The sequence below is a fragment of the Ceratosolen solmsi genome, unplaced genomic scaffold, assembly GCF_000503995.2.
Source record: "Ceratosolen solmsi marchali unplaced genomic scaffold, CerSol_1.0 scaffold87, whole genome shotgun sequence".
In the NCBI taxonomy this organism is placed as follows: domain Eukaryota; kingdom Metazoa; phylum Arthropoda; class Insecta; order Hymenoptera; family Agaonidae; genus Ceratosolen; species Ceratosolen solmsi.
Window position 1 is genome coordinate 190,507 of NW_011948455.1, and position 20,014 is coordinate 210,520.

At 23.0% G+C, this 20,014-nt stretch overlaps 1 protein-coding gene across 1 annotated transcript in view; it reads left to right on the plus strand.

The window, feature by feature from the left end:
- LOC105366746 (gibberellin 20 oxidase 3) overlaps nucleotides 1–20,014 on the plus strand; it is a 28,171-nt gene that overhangs the window by 7,732 nt on the left and 425 nt on the right. Inside the window, 5 exon segments of the mRNA XM_011505286.1 lie at nucleotides 10,468–10,583; nucleotides 16,065–16,180; nucleotides 17,326–17,473; nucleotides 17,585–17,767; nucleotides 19,976–20,012. Of these exon segments, the coding sequence (XP_011503588.1) occupies nucleotides 10,468–10,583; nucleotides 16,065–16,180; nucleotides 17,326–17,473; nucleotides 17,585–17,767; nucleotides 19,976–20,012 (600 nt within the window).

Genomic DNA, 20,014 nt, shown 5'->3' on the forward strand with positions numbered 1-20,014 from the left:
ATCTAACTTAATGATGAATTAAATAAGAGCGCTTTTTTATTTATTTAATATTACAGTGCTAGGGAACCCTTAAATTAAATCCGTAAATAATTTTGTTATTTATATTAATATTTATGTTTGTTTATTTGTTTATTATCGTTGCTGGTTTTAAAAATAATTTTTTTAAATAGTCTGCATTTATTCATTATATGATCATACTTAGTTTTTTATTTATTCTAAATAAATATTAGTAGTTTTTATAAATTCAACAAAATTTGCCCATATTTATGACTATATAATAGAATTTTCTTACTTTAATTTCGCAAAAAATATTTAAAATAATTTTAATTTGAATAATTTAAAAAACGCGATTGTTCATTATTCATATATATAGATATATATATATCTATCTACCTTTTTTTGTCTTTTTTATTTTTGTGACATTTATATATATATATATATATAGAATAAAGATTAAATCGACTATGCAATGAGTAAAAAAGATATGTTATGGCTTTATATATTATATTATATTCGAAAACGTTTGAAACCTGCGTCGAAGTATTTGAATACATTCATTGTTTTCTGTTCTATCTGTGATGCTCAGTTTTGCTTTAGGTTTAGTTTCAGGAACTTTTTTTTTGCACCATTGATCAATTTTTTTCAATAACCAGTCAGATTATTCTAATTTTTTATTTATGTTCACCGAGTTCGTCTTACTTGTTCACGTAGAATTAGATGCAAAATTTTTTGCATCTATTTCTATACAATGCTACTTTACTAATAATGATAATTTATACAAAAGAACTTTCTACATTTAAATATGTCATGGGTTATGTGTTGTAACTTTTTGTTAATTTTGTTACTTAGTTGTAACTTTTGATCTTAATCTTATCTTTAATTATAATTATAAAATGTAAATTGTAAAATAATTATAACAAAATATTTACTAATTTATTTTATTTATAAAAAGGATTAAATCTCGATCATATTGAGATATTGATATATTATTAAAATATAATTAAAAATAAATGAGTAGGTACAAATCAATAATTAAGGCAAAAAAGAGAATAGTATCAGCCATTATTAAACTAGGACATTCAAACTAGTTATTGGTAGTTTGTATTAAGTTTTATTAAAATTTCAACTTTTTACATTGTCATAATTTCTTTATTTATATATTGTTTGAAATTATAGTTTGAAATATACAATCTATTTGTTAATATCATTTATTTGATCAGTTGCAATCTATTATTGTATAAAATATATGCTTTGTAAATATATATTGTTTTATAATTTTAGAAATTATTTACATTTTACAAATAAAAAATTAAAATACTTAATAAAACAAATATTTAATTTAATTAATATCAACATTAAACATCTCCTATTGGAACATTATTGATGAAACATATATGAAATTTATGTATTAATCTAATAAATTTTAAGTCAGTTCAGTTTGTAATATGACTTTTATTGTCTATTTACAATGAAGGTAAATCTTACCGATTAATGTACGCGAGTATTAGACACATCTATAATTTATTTTTAGTTAATGAATTTCAAATTTGAATATATTGAATTCGAATATTACCTTGGATGCTTTACATTTGCTGTTAGAAGGAATCACTTTCATTACTTCAAGAGAACACTTAAAACGGTGTGAGCATCGTTTTGAAGTAATGGTAAATTGAAATGAATGAGAATCAACAAGAATGTCGGAAACATCTATTGAAACAATTTACTTTCAAACACGATTACACATCCAAAGTTTTTATTCATTCAATCTAATTTGAATTGAATTGGAAACCTATCATGTAAGGGTATTCAAGACACGTTTTTGTTTTTCAAGTTGAAGTAGTTTCATTTGACTATTAGACAGACATTAGACTTTTATTTTCCAAATATTTATTATTCTCGACAAAAAATTAATTCTAGTGATTAACTAGAACTTTGCATATTTGTAAAAAATAAGCAGAATATCTTTTCTGTTTGACAAAATGATATTTTAAATATGATGCTGCCAAATGTCTTAAAAAATGTATTAATACTTAGTGAATGAATAAAAGTATAATTTTAAACATACAAAGTTAAGAAATCTGTAAAATAGTAATTGAATCAATATTGCATCAAACATTTGATAGGAATCGAGTTTAATAATTAAGTTTCAAATTGAATTTTTTCAATGCGTATTTTCTTTTACAACAATGCAATGTCTTATCAAAGTTCGTGATCAATTTCAAGGTTTATATCATGAAGACTTTAGTAAGGGGTAATAACGACATAGAATGTAACAAGTAAATGCATTGAAAATGATGTAGATGAATATGATCTAGTAACATTAGTCGGAGATAATATTACATTGATTTGTACTCAATCTAATTATATAATGAGTATGACGATGTATAAGGAAAGTGCAGAAGAAGCAAGTGTAAATGATGAAATAAATAAATTCTTAAGGTAATTGTTTTGAAATACACATTTCTGTTTAAAATTTTTTGTCAAATTAAAGTTCTTTATAAGACAAGTAAATAAAGCTAAAAAACGAATTTTTAAACTTATTAAAGCAAATTTATATTTTTATAAATATATTATAGTAGTTTATATATTTTTAAGTATAGAAGGTATTTTTAAGTATACAGGTTTGGCAAAAGTAAAAAGTTTTACTAAAATGATTTCCCGCAGAACAAATATTAAAAAATATATTAAGATATTAAAGGCGTACAATTTTAAATAAACAAGAATCGAACGAATGGTATTGTATTAAAAATGACGTCAAAGTCATTTAATAACATTAAAATATTTCTAAACATAAATAACAGTTATCGATTTTAAGTCCTATTATTGTATTATCGTTTTCAAAAATAGCATTTATTATATTTTTGATAAAATGAGTAACATGGATTTATCTTTAGATTAGTTAAAAACGAAGCTCCTCTAGTGCTTTCATGTTTTTGATTCCATATGAATGAATAATTAATTATCAACTGTGTGAAATACGGAAGAACTATCATAAGAAAAAAATAAAATAAAGAACAAATTATTAAAAAATGTGGGCAAATACATTCACTTTGAATATCTAAGGCTATTTTATGATTATTATTATGTATTCATATTGATATTAATGTCACTTTTAATACAAATATTCTATTAATGTTGATATTAAATTATGTAATGTATACCCTAATACTTCGTAACAACCTGTCAATCAAATAGAATTCAAATAATGCTAACATTTGTTTTACGCTTGTATACATATAATCTTAATGATAATGCCTATTATAAATAGTTTTTTTTTTAATTAATAGTATTATATTCTTGTTATTTTGATTTTTTAATTTTTCCTTCCACTTTCATTATTGCCATTTCGATTGCGATTTGCTACTAAAGTTTTTAATCGAATATAAAATTGCAAAAGCTTTTAGAAAATTTAAATGAGATTGCGATTCACTTTATTTTTGTGCTTTTTTAAAATAAAAATAATTATATTTAAAAGTAATATAAGAATAATGTACAAGATTGGTTATTTAAACATTTCGAAATTAAGGAATAAATATTTATATTCTATATCGAGCAAACCAGATAATTAGAAAATGCCGTACAATCCTTATTTTCTTAGGTGTATAATAATCTATTTTACTTCAAATTATACGAGAATATTTGTACTTTCTTTTATCCAAACTAAAATTGAAAATTTTTTTCTAATTATTCCTTTTTCCAATAGAACAATTTAACTTTTAAAGGAACATTTGGCAATTTTAAAGCAATGAAACTCATTTTTTAACTTTTTTTAATTCGCTACAAATTAGAAAAATTAATGAAAAAAGTTGGAACTTTTAATGAGCATAAGAAGGGATTTATGTTTAGTGCTTGCGTTACAAGAGCGGTGGCAACTCTTCACGTGAATAACGCGTGTTTCCATAATGATGCAGTAGGAATGTAATATGACGTAACTATAATGGGTTCCACTGTTGCCTTTAATTATTGTCAATGAGATTTTTTCAGGTGTTCACATAAAAGCATTTCTGATAAAAGAAGTATTTATTTTTTTTATTACGCTTTTTATATTATAATAGTGATTTAAATATTGATTAACCGCATATATGTAGATCATCATTATTTATAAACGAGTGTAGTGCATATATTTGTATATGTGTAATCATTTCTTTTCTTTCAGAAAATTACGTTATTAAATATAATGAAATATCGGTTTTAGGATGTTTAATGTTAAATATAAACAAATTTTTTGTCTCGATAGTAAATGATTTACTACATATACAGTATTTAATATATTTAATATTTACCGAAATTTATTGTACTGTCACGTAACTGAATTTGTTCTAAAATATAAACTATGTATGAAAGTATCACAGGCGCATTTACCAAATATAAAATTAATAAAAGTTACATTAATAGCTAACGTCATTTTTTGAAAAATTTGCCATAAGATAAATTTTCTACTAGTGTAAAAGTATGTACATACATTCGTATATAAGTCATTAAAGTTTAAAAAAATCATTAAAGAATATTCGAAATATAGAGAAGAATGCTAAAGATTAAGTGTTACAAAATTCACATAGATAGCTAAATTGTTAATAAAAATTTCAGTCTCTATAAAGCTAACTTTAATTTTATGAAATTAAAAAGTCTATCTTTTTTTTTTTATTATTTTACTTAATACAAAAACAATTTTCGTTCACACGATACAGGTTTTGTTTTAAATTATTGGCTTATATAATACAAAAGTTGTTCTAATATTTTACATGTAACTTTAATGCCTTAAAATATACGGTATTGTTTTAAATCCTGATATTGCAGTCTTGGTTGACCCTTGCAACATCTACTTAGAAAATCAATATCAATAATAAACTGTAAGATTCCAATTAAGAAAATTTATTTTCTCTTCTATTTGTATTCTCCTGAATTATGAACTTGTATCCAATAAACTATAAGTTTTGAAAAAATTGTTATCTTTATTTTTTATAAAAGATTCTTGAGATATTATTTGTTTGCTTTTAAATTTTAAACTACTCAATATATAAATTTTACAAAGCCGTGCGCAGAATACATACGCTTGCCTAGTTGCACACGTTCTACGAAGTTAGTATGCCGAGTGCAGCGACACCAGGGAAAAACTACTTTTATTCGATAACACATTTATAAATATATTCAATAAACCACCAAATATTCTTTTCTGTTGAAGAATCAAGAATAATCTTAAGTGTTTGTAAGGCTCCTACTGAGGAAGTCTTAAAAGGAATACTTGTGTTAAATATTTCCTCTCAAATGATTTCAATGCAGAATAACATACAATACTTATATAGAATAATTATTCAGATTAAATATATATAAATTTTCTGGACCAGAGTACATCGAAAATTGTTCAATTTACTTATGTAAGTAATCATAAAGTACATTATTAAGTTAGATTTGATAACTATTGAATGTGAAAATTTTCAAGTTTTTTTTAATCTAGTAGTTACCAATCAAATTGTTCATATGAATATTATATTTAATTTATTAATGAATATTTTCAATTTTAATTATCGATCTCTTAATAATAAAGGTTATATGGTATAGAATTATTTATGTTTTCATAATTCAATTTTATGAAGATGAATGAATAGAAGTTAAAAATATTATTCATTAATAATTCAAGTTAATAACAACGTATGTAATAAAACTAATTTAATGAAATTATAAAATACTTATATCAATTTTGTGAATAATTTATGTAAAGCGAAGGAAAAATGTACAATATGATAGACCAATTTAAATATTTAAATTTATAAATTTAAGTATTAATTTTAAATAAGAATATTAATATATTTCACGAAAATACGTGTAACATTTTGCATAGTTAAAATATTGTGTACACGATCTTATAAATAATAATTAGCTGTATTACATTAATATGCTTATATATTATATTATGTTAATATTTATATTTATAGTTTTTAACATTTTATTATATTTTTAAATGATACTAGATTTCTGGGAAGTATTATTCTTTTTAATAAATTTCATCGTTTATATAAAAGCAATACTTTTGATATATATGTATATTGAATTTGTATATATTGAAATATTTTTTGTATTTTATTCAATTAATTATTATTTAGTTTAAAATCTCGAGTCAACACTTAAAACATAAATAGTCATTGTTGCTCAATTATTTAATCTTCCATGACTAGTGATTTATAAAGGACAGCTATAAATTTGTCCGGAAAAATATTAGCTTTTATTTGCTCTTTTCTTTTTAAATGCGTCATGTGTTTACAATACACGTGCGTCGAGACAAGGTGTATCAACTATAGTCTTCGATAACTTATCCGTTTCGATTAAAATTGACCTTGGCTTTCCAAGCTGGAAAACATAAATGAAATGTCAATTAAAGATAATTAGAATACATGATACTAGTTTATTAATTCCATCATTTTGAAGCAATTATATATCAGTCTAAATTTTATTCATGTAATTTGTTATCGAAAGTATGAATTCATAAAAATCATTAATATGTTGTATTTTTGGATGTATACACTCAATAATATCTTTTACAAGTTCATTGGTGTACATGTGATAATGAGTAAAGTAGTGTAAGCCAACGAAATTATGAAAATGATCATTAAATATATGCTTTTTTAAATAAAAGATTATGTAGATAATAAAAAAATTTGTCTGTTGAATATTATAGCTTACATGAAGAAATTATGAGAGCAATCATTTTATTAAGTTTTTAGAAATTATTTTTATTTTATTTGAAATTAGATTATAGTAACTACACTAATGCACGCATATATATTTAATCACAAAATATGGCTATTTATATAAGCATTTATTTTAAATTCTTTATCAAGTAAATACAGTTTAATATTAATTACTAAATATTTTTTATGTATATAAATTGGATTTTGATGCTTCAAATTTGCAATATTAGAATAAATTGAATTGTTTAAAACAATAGAAGCGTGAGGTAGGGCAAAGTTTTGATTCAATGCTGATATTTTGATAGATATGTTTTGATTTCTTACTTTCAATTAAACATACACACAATATTACATATATACCTATATCTTCGATTAAATTACGAGAAAAAGTATAAATACTAATTTTGTAAATTACAACATTTATAAATATTCAATTCATAAAAGATTTTTCAAAAAGAAAAGAATCAATAAGAAGCAATATTATAAAAAGAAAATTTTTTTTTTTTAAATTATTATAATATTATTTTATATATTATATAAACAAAGAAGCAGTATAAAACGTAAAAATATTGTACTACTACAAAATATGATTTTAAAATAAGTTTCACAATGATATTGAAATTGAATAAATACAACATTTTATATGAACAAATCGTACATTGGCATTTACCTGAAAAAAAATTTACCATATACCTAATTAGAAAATCTTAGACGGCATAATTACATGCAGAAGCTTCTGTCAGAAATTTTTACGGATCTGTAACGATTATTTTTGTATAAATCGTCATTCTTTCAATGCAGTTCTCAACTTATTTAGATTATTTTTAAGAGAAAACGTGTGCAAAAGTCTTGGCTTTGTAATTTCAAATAACTATACATCTGTATAAATATTTTCAATTCATTAGGATAACCGAAATTATTTTGTATGTTTCTTAAGAATATTATGAAAACGAATCGAAGTACCCTTAATATTTATATTAAATACATATAATTTTTCTAATATTAATTAAATTCATTTTTTAATATTATACTGTAATAGGATATAATTAATAATGTATTTAAAAGCATTTTTACGCGTAAAGATAAACATAAAGCTATTTTTATTATTGACATTCATAAAAATAATAATAATGAAATGGATGATATAAAATAAAGAAAACATACACACATAAGTAATTCAAGCTATTGAATTTAAAGAAAAATATGAATATGTAAAAATAATTGAAACTAATAATATTGAAATTTGTTTTTTCATCGAAGAAAAATAAGTAACACGATTGTGAAGGAAAACTGAAAAACTTTATATCAATTGCTTACAACATGACGCATATTTTTATCTTAAAACTAATCCCATTAGCTGTAGTACATTTATCAGACGTAATTTATTTCTATTTTTCACAGCTTATATTATCTAACAAAAATATATAAGCATTTTCATCTCATTAAGCCATCAGCTGCTGCGATTCTGTATATATTTATCCAGGCTCTCAATGTACCCGTGAAGAAAAACAAGTGAAAATCAGAATACGTAACAGCCTCATAATTTGAGCAACACTATTGGATACAATTAATGCTCAAATATTAAACACGTGATCTTCTAGTAGCCCAATGAATTACAAATACAACATGGGAAAAGCGATAAATAAATAAAGACATTTTTAAATCTGATCTAATTTAATAAGTTAATTCTTATTTATATTTTTAATAAATTCTTTTGCAGATAGACAGAAAAATAAAGCTATAGATAATACTTAACTTTTTATTTAGCAAGACACTAAATTTAACTTTATTAAAGTGTTCTTTTTTGTAAAATATAATTTTATTTAAGTGGAAAATTATTTCTTTCTTAAAACATTCAATAAAAGAAAATACCAATTCGAGATAACAATTCGTAAGATATTTTCAGAATCAAAGGGCAATAAATTTATAATTCTACTAAATCTATAAAAATAGCATGATCGAAACTGTAATTGCTAATTAATTAGTCAAAGTTGGATAAATTTTAATTTTAATTAAGTTTATTTAATTACGAGTTAATACATTTCATTAAATTAATTAATAAATAGTTAAAAGCAATGGATAGTCACAGATTGAAAATCATCAGATTATTATTATGATAATTTAAAAAATATGTTTTGTTAAATGTTGTAAGAAAAATAAAATATTTAATTAACTGGAAGTGTAAAAAGAAGTGACTCATGGAATATGAAAATAATAATTTATTATATATTGTGAATTTATTTATTTTATACTAAGAGATGGAAAAAATATTTTACCTGTAATTGAAAATTATAAATAAAAAATTGTATGGCATTAACTGTAATCGATGACAATGACTTAAATATGTGTTAAAAGTATTCATATATTTAATATTGTATTTAAATGTATGTAAAATCAAACTTATGTTTAAATCATAAAAAATTTAATTTATTTAGAAATGTGATTAATATTAAAATTCATTTTTAAGGATCGTTTGATTGATAAATTTCAAATTAATCACGTATTACACATTAACTGTTTCAATGTACATAAATTACTATAATATTTTTAATATAGTCTGTTTATATATCAAATTAATGTTTATATAATAATTTCAAAATAATGTTTAAAAGAATATAACTGAAATAAAGCATTTCTCAATTTTTGCATTTCTTTTATCATAAAATATTATAATGACATAAATAGGTAATAAAATAGATGAAAGGAAATTAAAAATATTTTCGAATATAATTTGTAATATATTCCTGATACTGAAAAAAATCAAAAACAAATTCTTTGAATTTAATTGTCCTTACGAATACTCGATAAGGAGAAAAAACATACAGGAAAGCTTGATGCCAGTCATTATTTATTTTTAATCTGTAAAAATACTCTAATACTCAACTATGATGTATCTTCACTATTTAATTGCATCAAATAATGTATTCCATATTACTAACTTGAAAATTGATTCAGAAGTATACTCTAAAATGTAAGAAGTGTCTCAGTAGGATGCTATTTTGTTAATATAACTAAATAATGCTTTTAGAAAACTAAATGAATACATTAATTATTATATAAAATTTCATATTTTAAAATAGGTGGTTAATCACATAATACTCTTTTTATCCTCAGTTGTTACGTAATATTTACTCATATTTTAAACTTACATTTTTTTATCCTTTGTTTATCACTGACTTATTTTAAATGTTACTTCATTGTTCTAAATAAGGATTCTTGTATAAGTTTTATAAAGAGTGGTGCTACTCAGAGTATCAGTAAATATTTATATTGCATATGGATATAAAATTATGAAAAGGGGGAACAAAAGTAGAGATGACGCAAAATAATTATGCGATTCAACAGCATTCTGTTGCAACCTCTTACACAGAAGCAACTTGAAAGCGAGTGATGGGATTCAGCTAAGTAAGAAATGGAATAAGAGTAACTCTGAGGTGAGAGAGATTTTCAGATGTTCCATGCACCCAGGTTGGAGTATGCTGCATTCAGTCTTTACATTTAGTATTATCGTCTATTTATTCACATTACTCTCAGTCTGTTTACTGTCTATGGCGACATATTGATTTTTGACGCTAATTATCTTGTTTCTGCAATTATCCTAGATGAAGTAATTATAAAGCATCTTTTTTTAAGAAAGCTGGATCTTACTAAAAAATATCATTAAACGTGCTTTTCTATATAAGATAGAAAAGTATAGAAAAAAACTGTAACGGTGAAGAGAGTGAAAGGAAATGTAAGAAGAATAACATGGTAACGCTTGCTTTTCGTTTGACCATTTCAGGTACGGAAAGATGCCCAAAGAAAGGTGTCGTAAAGCAGGTCGCTACCAAGTTGGTCCAGGCACTCTCTGAGAAGGGTCTCGCCCTCTTGGTGAACCATGGCATTCCCGACTGTAAAGTATGTACTGCCTACACGCAATGCCTACAATTGTATTGGAACTTTTTTCTTTTTTGTTTTTTTTTTTAGTTTCAATCTCAAGATTATATTGAATGCTGCGTTTCATCATGCATTTTATCTTGTAACATATTGCTTCATAATTTGTATTATTTCTTTATTTTTTTAATGTTCGGTGTACTTTTTTTCTTTTATGATAAACTTTTTAATTTTGTTCAAATATTTATTGTAAAGTTTTTCATTTATTATCATTACTATACATTTTATCCTTAACTATACAATAATATATTTATTAAATATTATATTCAAATAATTGATTTATAATTTATACTTAATTTATACCACTTCTTGAATAATTTTTTATGGTAAATATGCATTTATGCTTAATAATTTATTTACTTTCCTTTTTATTTTATATTGCGATTAAAATGAAAAATTTCTGTTAAAATATGAAAAGAACGAAAAATAAAGTAAATATGTTTAGAAACTAATAGTAAAAATTTGTGTAACAAAGTTGGGTGCAATACATATTTTAAAAAATAACACTATTACTGATTTAAAAAATTTAACTTAAATGATCACTTTTATTTTATAACTAAGCCTAACAAATAAAATAGTCATATTTTTATTTATATTATATAAAATATATAAAATATATAAAATATAAAAAAATACGGTAACCAGACTTCGACATGTATCATTTAATTTCATAATTTAACAATTTTTATTTTCATATAACAATTTAATCATTTAACAAGTAGCATTTAATTTCTAATCTAAAATTATTTTGTGTAAATTTAGATTATTAAAATTAATTGATGTATTAGATAATATAATTAATGTATAATAAAATTAATAATGTATTACAAATAATATTTCATTGAATTTATTCTATGTAATGCGAACTAAAAAAATATAATTGTTGCATATAAAAGGGAGAAAACCAAAATGAATAAAAATATATAGGATCTGTTGAAACTCTTTATTGGAAGTTAAAAAATCATTTTCACATGATTGCAATTTAAAATTGAAACTAATCTGAATCTCTCATGGAATAGTTAATCTGAATTATGTAACGTGTACTTATCTTTTGTAATTATCAAAGTATTATCATTGATTCTATCATTAATTTCATACGTATCTAACATCATAGATTCGAAGTGACATAATTTTAGAGTATTAATATTATTAATTTTTCTTACAAAACTGAAATATCTCATTAAACTCGTATTGTTTTTTTCTGTTACTTCACTTTTTATGTTTATGCAAATATAATTAAAATTATAATTTGATAAAGGATTTATTTTTAATATCAGTCTAAATTTTGTAAAATATATATTAATTATTTTATTAATTGTTTGGTGTATTCATTATTATATTATTAAAAATTATATTGATTAAATTTCAAAATTTAATAATTAATAATTCAACAGTAAATGAAAACAAATTTTTTTATATTAAACTAATAAAATTATGCATCTTTAAAAATTCGTCTAATAATAAAATCGGAATGAGTTGAAAATATTAAATTTATAGTAACAAGATATATCACATTTTGCATCTTTCTTAAATCTAAAAAGACGTAGAATAAAAAATACGAACATGTATAAAACAAAGTTCTTCTTTTGTCTGCATTCATTTTCGAGATCGAATTATGTCATAGTTTTTTGTTTGTCAACATCACGGAAAAGATAGTTTCTATTTTAGCGTATCACTTAAAATTGTTGAGTTATATCATACTTACAACCATGAAAAATGTCAGCTTATGCGTAGTGTGTTTTTACGATTACCCTATTTTTTGCGCAGTTATACAACAAAAAAGTTTTAATGACTGTATCATTTATATTATTTAATGTATTTAGTATGATAGATATACAATTATTTGATACATTTGAAATCATGTTTTACAGAATAATATTTATATTCTTTTTTTATTAATTATAACTTTTTTTTTTAATTTTAAAGAAAATAATATATATATATTATATTATCAAAATGATGAATATTTTCTATACAAAATTTCCTAAAATTTAAAAATTTAATTTTATTAAAACGATAGAATAAATATCTTAGAATCTCTTAGATTTATTAGAAGTAAGAAAATTTATCAAGATGAAGAAGTATATATTTTTATGAGAATAATAATAAAAAGAGTAATCCGATAAAGGATTGAACTTGAAAAGATAAAAACCCGACTTGATTATTGTGATTATTTAATTTAGCTGATGATATATTCGGGATAATAATTCACATTACTAAATAATACATTTACTTGGAAATTGTTTTATGCTCATTAGTTTTTTTGTGACAATTATTTAATTATATTATTAGTAACAACAATCTTAAATATAATCTTACTTAAATATTGGAGTAAATATTAGAATAATCAAGATGTTTAATTTTTTAATAACAAAAAGTAAATTTCATTAAATTTTCTATTCATATAAATATTATACTTAAAAGTCTGATTGATAAAGAAAACATATATATAGTTAAAGATGGAAAAAAGCATTTTCGTTTATATATAATATAAAAACAAAAATTTTTAATATGTTTTTTAGTATAATTTACTGTTAATCACATTCATAAAATTAATTAATTAAGATTACAGTATCAAATGTAATTATTATTATTTACAATAAAGTAATTTTGCGTACATATCCAGATTAGATCATTAAAATTATTATAAAACGTTAAATCTTTAATATTAAGTAAGACTTAAAACAAGAGTAAGGTTTGCTTATTGTATATTTAAAAAATACTTTATAGTCCTATCTAAAGTCATTAAAGACACGTCTATTCAACTAAGTTTTCTAAGTAGTTTTTTAATAAGTTATTAAATAATCAAATAATTCTTCAATAAATTAAAAATATTAAGAATTAATTTGTTTCATAATCACAGGATTACTAATTTCTTAATAATTTTAGTGATTATATAAAAATGTTATAATATTTTAATTTAGCGTTAATTTATAAAAAGAATTTTTTATGTACTTTTAAAATATATTTATATAATAAATGAATAAAACTTAATTATCACAAAATTAATTATAGAAACGTTAACACATGAATACTGTAGAAAAAATGAAAGGCAATGCAGTATAGTTTAATACAATGTACCTATCTGAAGATAAGTGAACATCGTTAATGAAAGAACCATTTATAAAATAAGTTGAGCTGCACCAGTGCGTACAAAAATTTCAAAAAAATTAAAGTAAAAAATTAATGAACAAAAACAATAAAAAAATGAAGAAACAGTGGCTAGCTTCAACTTTTGCTCAATTGAACTGTTTCTCTTAAGATGTTAACATCTAAGCAAATATAAAAATTGGAGCCTATATACGAACTAAAATAAATCTACTGTTTACAAGGTTGAAGATGATAGACGGGAGTAAAAAAGAAAGATTTTCCAAAAAATAATTTTTATTTTTAAAATAATGTGTCTTAATTGTATGACATCAACTTGAACTCTAATGTAGTTATAATAACAAATTTGCTCTGATACATGATTTATGATTAGTTACCACCTTCGAGCGTCGCACTTTTGAATTATATTAAAATATAGATAATTGGTGATATTTTCGGTCATATTAACAGAATACTGTGAGGTTGCAGAGTGCTATTTATTATATTATTCATTTAGAATCGATGGACGCTCCGTGTGGTTCGTGTTGTGATCGATTACAGTGATTTTTGGCTGTTCCTCTTATAATTGTTTAGGTAACATTTACTTTGAAAGATCTGAAATTAATATTGATGAACAGTTAGTGTTTTTTTTCTATTAAAAATATTTCTTCGACATAATACGAGTACAAAAAACATCATAACATATAAGAAAACTAAATTAGCAGATAATGATGCTTAGAAAATAATTAATGGTTTTTTAATAATAATTTCAATAATTAGTCTATTATCAGAATTACGATTAAATTTAAAAATTTGATTTATAATAAAGTTATTTGAAATAGCTCCATATTTTACAAATAATTATTATTATTTGAACACATAAAAATAATGAAATGAAACAATTTAAAAAAACACAGAAGTATTTTGAATAATAAAACGGAAACTTTTTATCAGGTTTTCAAACAAAAAAAAAGTAATTATGAAAAATACAATCGAAGTGAGCTTTATATATAAAGCAGAGTAAACAAATGTTTCATGTAGTGGTGTATAAATTAATCCATATTATGAAATCTTTTTCTCTTTGAATTGAGCAGAATTTTTTATAGATACGGGAATAAAGGTGGAAGGATCTTATTTTTTGTTTTTGAATTTGTGTTAAATATGTATGCTGTTACGTTGCTTGCAAATAAAGATCGAGAAAGAAGAACCGGTTCATGAGCTCAAAAAACGAGATTTTAATATAATGTAGGATTCCTGAAAAATAATAAGATCTTTCTTACCTTTTAATGTGATCAATGAAAAAATCAAGTGGATACAGAAAAAAAGATTGACATTACTTATCTGAAACGTTAAATGGCAGACTTAATTTTTTATGTAAATCATTTTTATAAGTGATAACAAATAATGAAACAGTAATTGAATTCGAATACAAAGAAGTTTACTGCAACTTTAAACTTATTTTAATTTTAAGAGTGATTTTTTGTAATAAGTTTATTAAAATATTAAGAAAACTAATTATTTTTTAATGTAAACTGGTTAATTTCTAACATTAATTTGCTTTCACGTTGGTTAAATAAGAATTCAGATTAGCTTGAAGTATTATTGAAATTGGAATATTTACAAAGTAATTTAAATAATGCAGAATAATCTAAAAGTAATAATATATAATGTAGAATATTGTATAGAATATTATAAAATGTGAAACGATTCATGATGTAATAGTGAAGCTAAATTTAAGCATTTTGTAAGTAAGGATATGATAATACATACATGTTTGAACTATAAACTATATCAAAATGTTGATACTCAATTTATTTTACAGTACAAATGTTATAAATTTAATGAATTGCAAAATAACATATGTAATTGTGTAATAAACATCATTTTTAGATAAATAAAACTATATCCTTATTTCTATAATTTATTTATTTGATATAATTGTAGTCAGTTCTTAGTTTTTATTATCTAGAAATAAATTTATTATACGGTATATATATTCTTAATTTCCGAGTAAATAAAGCAGAATAAATTTATATAAATTAAGAATTATGAAAATAATATATTTCAGTGTATTTTGAATTTAAATAAATAAGAAATAATGCAGATTTGTCCAGAAACCTATTAAAATGTCTCGTTACATAATTTCAATTGATAATAGCAGTTTTCCTCATAAACAAGTTCTATTTCAAATTGTTTAAAATTGTGAATAATATCAAGTCGAAAACGGTACAAAAAACATTTATTTAGAGAGTAAAGCACGGAATGTAGAATGCAACTTTTTTTTTGATAATTAAAAGTCCTAAATTTAAAAACCATTGTAAGTGGTCGTAATTATCATATTTACACTTTTCTGCATAGCTGAAGGCTTTGTACAGAGCCATGGATGGATTTTGTGAGTTACCAGAAAAAAGTCGCAACAAATACGAGCGGATTTCGCCCTCAAATCACGGCTATGTCAAACCAGGAATGGAAAGGTAATTTTTTGCGTTTTATTAATTTTCTGGACAAATAATGTATTAGCGCTTTTTAATATATATTGAGATAAAAATAATGTGAAAGGTAAGAAAAGTTTTTTCAATTCTGCAATTTTTTTACATTTTTCAAACATAAATAAATATAAATGAAAAAAAGTACTTTTAGAATGTCAAAGTAATTCCATTATATAGTTATATAAGTTACTTAGTCTTATAAATTTATATTAAAAAAATAATTTTTAATTTATATTAATAGTAATTACTAGAATCCATTAAGTTATTTTGCTAACTAAATAAACTGCAAATAAAATTGTTAATTTTATAGAAATTAATTATAATCTTATTTATATTCTAAATAATCGATCAAAGGTTATAATAAAGTATATAGTTATACATATTTTTTTTTATTAGAAACCAATATTATCACAGTTCTAAAAATATAAATAAGACGGAATTAGAAAAATAAACAAATACGATAAAAAATTTGTTAATTTTAATTCTTATTAATGAAAAAAAGCCTTTTATCTTACTAAAACTTTGAAATTTTTAATGTTTATAAAAATAAATCTATTCACAAGCAAAAAATTATATTAATTAATTATATAAAACTACTTTATTCAAATGAAGTATATACTCGAATAAGTTGTAGATTTTTTATAAATCAATAATTTATAAAAAAAAACGATAATGAAAGTTCATCAAATAAATAAATAATTTACATGTATAGTTTGAATATATTTATTACATGCATTTCATAAATTAGCCACTTTTTATGCAATATATATAACTGAAAAAGAACGTTAATAGTATAAATGATTTCATAAAATTATTATGGTATACTTATATTACAATATTTTCTTGAATATCTTTTCCTGTATTATTAACTATTCATTCAATCGTCATAATGAGGAATTTTGCTTAACAAGCATTTTCAATTTTTAATAAAATTGCAAAGAAAGCAAGTAATTAAATGTAGATTTGAAGTCATTTAAACGTAATTACATGAAAAATAAATAAGATATTTAAGAATGAATGAAAATATTCCTGAGATTAGTGTATGTCAAAAACAATTGCAAGTTTTAAAGTATTTGGCTATTGGTGACAAATAAATGTATGTTAAGAATAGATACACGAATTTGTTTTAGGTTATTTACACAAGAAACGGAGATACGACACTCGTTCAATGTGACGGGCTACGGCAGCGTCTTACCGGACGATGAGGTGCCAGGATTCAGCCACGCCATAGAGGAACTCTCACAGGACTTTAAACAATTGGCAATGATGCTTCTCAACGTACGTGTGTTTTGCGTGATTTGAAAAAAGAACGAAAAACAAAAAAAATTATGAAAGAAAAGGCTTAAAGAGAAAAAACCCAATCGGGTGTGTCTCCGTGTATGAATGTAGGCCCTGGCCGTGGGGTTGAAGCAGCCCCCGGATTTCCTGACGTCGAAGCATACCAAGCTCCTGCTGCCAGGTAACGAGTCAACCCTGAGGCTCATCTACTATCCGCCCCTGGGTGCTCCCGATCCTGGACTCACGCGCTGTGGCCCGCATTGCGACTACGGCACTTTCACTCTCTTGGCTCAAGTACGTTTACTCTTGCCAATACATCCGCGTTTAACCTACATCAGAAACACACTGACTGTTAAATCGGATTCTCAGAACTTGGCATCCGCGCCCGTCTTTTTCTAGACCTTCGTTTCGCGAGATCCTCGCCCTTGGCATTACAGTATTTTCAAGTGTTGTGCACGATACAGTCGCCGATCATTGCTGTGCAAGCACTGCCTTTGTATCTGGCATCTGTAGCCTTCGATTGGCTTTGAGAATGATTTGAACAGTCAAGCCCCGGTAGCTGATTTAATCGAGTTTTAAGGTAGTGATTTTTATTGAGAGGATGTTTTCAACAAGTTAAAAATTTTCTTAAAAATGTATTTTTCTCATTATCAGCCAGAGGTTATCAGATAAATATTTAATTGCTCGATTTTTTAAATTCTTTAGCACAATGTCATGAAAAAGCAGTGAGCTATAAATGTTGTGAAATTGAGAAATGTATTGATATCACTAAGAAAACTTTTTTTATAAATCACTTTTGAACATTGCAAAAGATATAAATATATATATAGTTGTGCACATTATTTAATGTGAATATTTCTTAAGTCGATACTTAAATGTATGAAGCGGACCCCTTTTCAAACAACTCAATAACTGAATTGTTAAGCAGAAATTCATAAAGTATATTTGAAAGTTCCGTTTGTTCTTGAATTTTTTCTATTCCACGGATGATAAAGTATTTGGTATAAATTGAGAAATTAGTGGATAAATAATATGAACTCAGAGATTCATTGGAACTTTGATTATTATAAAATTTTTTATTCCAATTATAAATTGAAAGTATGGAATATTAATTATATATTTTACAATTGTCGAAACTATTTATATATAAATAAGAAATTAAATAATAAATTAAACTTTCAAATAATTTGAAATAAATTTATATTTTATAGAATTGTTATTTAATTGTTCAGCAAATTACAAATTAAAATTAAAAGTATAAATATATTGTGTATAATTTTCACTTTTATTTACTAGTAAAATCAAGCAATATATAAATATCCAAAATTGATTTTATTCAGGCTATTTTTAAATTTTCGGATAGTTCTTGGAAAATAATAGAAATGTAAAAACCAATTTTTTTAATTAACAAATTTAATTCTTTCTCAATTATGTTCATTTTTTAATAGAGAAAATTCGTTGATAGACAAGAAATCTTTATCAATTTTACAAAAAAAAAAACATTTTCAAGATTCATTTATTTATCATATATTTATTATACATTGTACATATATGTATATTTTTATATTGTTACAGTGGATGATACAATACTTTTTTAAATATCAATCATTACCGACTCTGTTTGCTTTCACTCTTCACGTACAAATAACTTTAAAATAATTATTAACAATTTTATTTTAAAATTTACTGATAGTTCGAGTGAGTAATCTATTTCTATAATTCCTTAATATCTTGTAAAATTAAAAAAAAAATCAGATCAAGTGATATAATAAAATATATATTAGTAAAAATGTTATTTATAAAGATCATATCATGATTGCGCATTTTGTACAGAATAAATAAATTTTGAAAACGTATAAATAATTTTACTTAAAATATATATATATTATTACTGTGTAAATGAGAAAAATATATTTTTTTTAAGTACTGTATTTGTGATTTTTAAATATTTTAAACAACATTTCTATTACAATTGAATTTAACAAATTTTGAATTAATTAAACAACGTTAAACTATATTCATTATTTATAGTATGTATACAATTATTCTAGTAATTTTATAGAATTTATGGAATAGAATGAGTAATCGTGGAAGAAACTTAAAATGGTTATTGGAACAATGCATATATTAATTATATAATCAATTAAACAATTAAAATCATACTTAATAGACTTTTATTTTTACAAAAGTATATTAAAGTTTTTGAAAACTGTGTGCTAATAAAGAAAATATAGTTTAGATCTAGTAAAAAAAATACGTAATGATTTGTTACATATTTTTTAGTAATTATGAATGTTGATAACTGACAGACAAATAAATTAGGTAAATAAAAAATATATATCAATTATATATCAATTGTACAGTTACTATCAGACTAGTTGCAAAGCGGAAAAACAGGTAACGGCGAGAATACTTAAATCGTAGCCTCTTTCACTCATACTGTCTGTACAAATTTTATTAGTTTTTAACACAACCCTTTTCCTAATTTTTTTTTATCTACAGGATTGCGAGGGTGGATTAGAAGTACAGACTCCCCATGGT